At 48.1% G+C, this 2,400-nt stretch overlaps 1 protein-coding gene across 1 annotated transcript in view; it reads right to left on the bottom strand.

The window, feature by feature from the left end:
• The window catches only part of ABCA5 (ATP binding cassette subfamily A member 5), a gene marked incomplete at its 3' end in the record, with an annotated part of 54,083 nt that overhangs the window by 31,325 nt on the left and 20,358 nt on the right, over nucleotides 1-2,400 (bottom strand). Inside the window, exon 12 of the mRNA XM_018559443.1 lies at nucleotides 572-746. Within this exon, the coding sequence (XP_018414945.1) occupies nucleotides 572-746 (175 nt within the window). The remainder of the gene's footprint in view (nucleotides 1-571; nucleotides 747-2,400) is intronic.

The raw sequence follows: 2,400 nt of genomic DNA, 5'->3' as shown, positions 1-2,400 counted from the left end.
AATCTTGGTTATAAAACCCGTCATCTTGGGTTAGATCAGGGGTCAGGAGTGCGATGGGATCTACTTGAATCACAATTAATAAACAATTCACACGAACCTTCTCCCTGCAAATATCTGTGAACATTCGTTCTGTGTGAATAATGGCAAAAAGAAACATTTAATATATATTTTCCTTGCAGGCCGAATGTATTGTAGAGTAATACCGCAGGGTGGCCACCAGATGGCGCCGAGGAGCATAGGAATTTTGCTCCACCAGCAAAGATGCTCCTCGGCTCCATCTGGTGGCCATCCAGCGGTATTACAAGACACTACATGCAACCTGCAATGAAAATATATTGGGAATGTTCCTTTTTGCCATTATTCACACAAAATGAATGTTCACAGATATTGAGTGAAATTGTCTATAAACAGACCCCTATGTGTTGCTGCATGGCCGATCATCAGCAGGCCCCAACTTTAAAGAAGATACCATTGTGAATAGGATTTCATTTAGAGATCAAATCAAAAAAGCGTTGCGCTGGGATCACGTCACATGACAGCGATGACCACCGAGATGGCGAGCGCTCAGTACCTCCTGCTCTTTGGCTGGCTTGCTGATCCCCTTCAGAGAGGCAAAGACGGACAGGTTCTCTTCTACAGTGAGGTCCTCGAAGTGAATGTCGCTTTGCTGGCAGACTCCGATCACCTTCCTGATGTCCAGAATCTCATCGATGTCGGTCACTCTGTGTCCATAGATAGTTAGCGATGATTAGGATTCAGATCATTTCATCTACAAACCATCATTATAAAGTGTTACGGTGACGGCCTCTAGACGAGACTCTACAGACTCCGAGAGGACCAAAAGCAGGTCATTCTGCTATACAACTGCCGCCATCTTGGAAGCTCAGCATGTTGGCTCCCCTTCTCCTGCCTGTCACACCTTATAACCCGACCTGAAGGATGTGCTCACTGACCCTCAGCAAGGCCCACGTGAATGAAGTTCATCTCTTCAGGGAAGCCGATCCCACCTCAACCTAACCGCTCAACCATCACATTTGCAGTGCACCAGAACGCAGGCAAGGGCTGTGGTGCCATTGACTTCAATGCACCTCCACGGCCCCTCCCGCCCCAGAATGAAGGGGGAAGTTTGTGTGATTGCTGTGCGTTCCAGCAGCTACCGCCCTGGAACGCACCGGCAGTTGGTGTGAACAAGCCCTTAACCTAACTGATGCAATGAATTCACAATGTTGCAATGTTAAATGCAATACAATATATCCCCCAAACCCAATACAACCCAATACATTCACAAACGCCTATATTAAATACGACACATTGAATCCAGATAGAGATGACCAATTGTACTAAAGTCATGTATTCTCCCCAATACCTGCTGCCCCCTCCCCCCCCCCCATTATTTTTCATTTTAAATGTCCCAAATGACACTGACATATACTGTAGTGTGTAGAATAAATCCTTATAGGATAGCGCTATGATACACTGCAATCCAATGCAGATCAGAGGCTGCACTTGTCTCTCCCCCGGGGGATGGGGGGTGGGGGTGGGAGCTCATTAACATGCACGGAAGCTCTGCGTGTATAGTTACCGCTTGCAGAGAACTGGTGTTTGGCTCGGAGAGGAGTCTGGGTAATCCCTGGCGGCTTCTCCGCTGGCAGCAGACGAATGTTAATCCGTCGTTTCTGTCTCTTCAGCCTGTTAAATATGCACAAGAATGCCTTCTGCGACTGTACAGCGGCACGGTGCCTCGCAGAGCGCAGGTCAGTCTGCCGTTTGCTGCACGTTGGCCAAACGCGCAATAATGAAGATGATTCGTTTCAATGACAGAATTTTATCTGCAGAAGCCGACGTCACTTCAAGTGAATGCAAAACCCTCTGAATGTATTTCCAGAATGCTCGCCATCTTATCTCACTGGATACAGATTTATTATTATATTGTTTATGAATCTGTTGCAATATTTCTTATGTAGATCCGGCCAGTGAAAGCGGTTCTTACAGCAGGGTGACAACGCTAAGTCACTGCCTCTCAGTTAGCAGCAGCGTTGTCAGGCTGCAGTGTGAGCCCCTTTAGTTGGCCATTGAGTTTCATACCTAATAGACTTGATAGGAAAGGCAATGACCAACTGAAGAAGCACAGGCGTGTGTATATAACAGGCCGAAGGGGAGCAAATAAGCATCACAGGGATCTCAATCTTAGGGATACTCCCAGGGGCGTAACTAGAAATCACAGGGCCCCGTAGCACAATTTTGTATGGGGCCCCCGTGATTTCTAGTTATTCCCCTTGCAGAGCCCACTCGAGATCCCACCTGAGGGCGACCCTGCAGAGCCCACCCTAGACTCCCTATGGTGGGCTCTGCAGGGTCACCCTCACGTGGGCTGGTCGCACTCCTTACCTGTCGCCTCCT

This window comes from Nanorana parkeri, unplaced genomic scaffold (assembly GCF_000935625.1).
Source record: "Nanorana parkeri isolate BGI_ZX_2015 unplaced genomic scaffold, ASM93562v1 scaffold394, whole genome shotgun sequence".
Classification (NCBI taxonomy): domain Eukaryota; kingdom Metazoa; phylum Chordata; class Amphibia; order Anura; family Dicroglossidae; genus Nanorana; species Nanorana parkeri.
The sequence above is the reverse complement of the archived record's forward strand: the minus strand, read 5'-3'. Positions and strand labels throughout refer to the sequence as shown.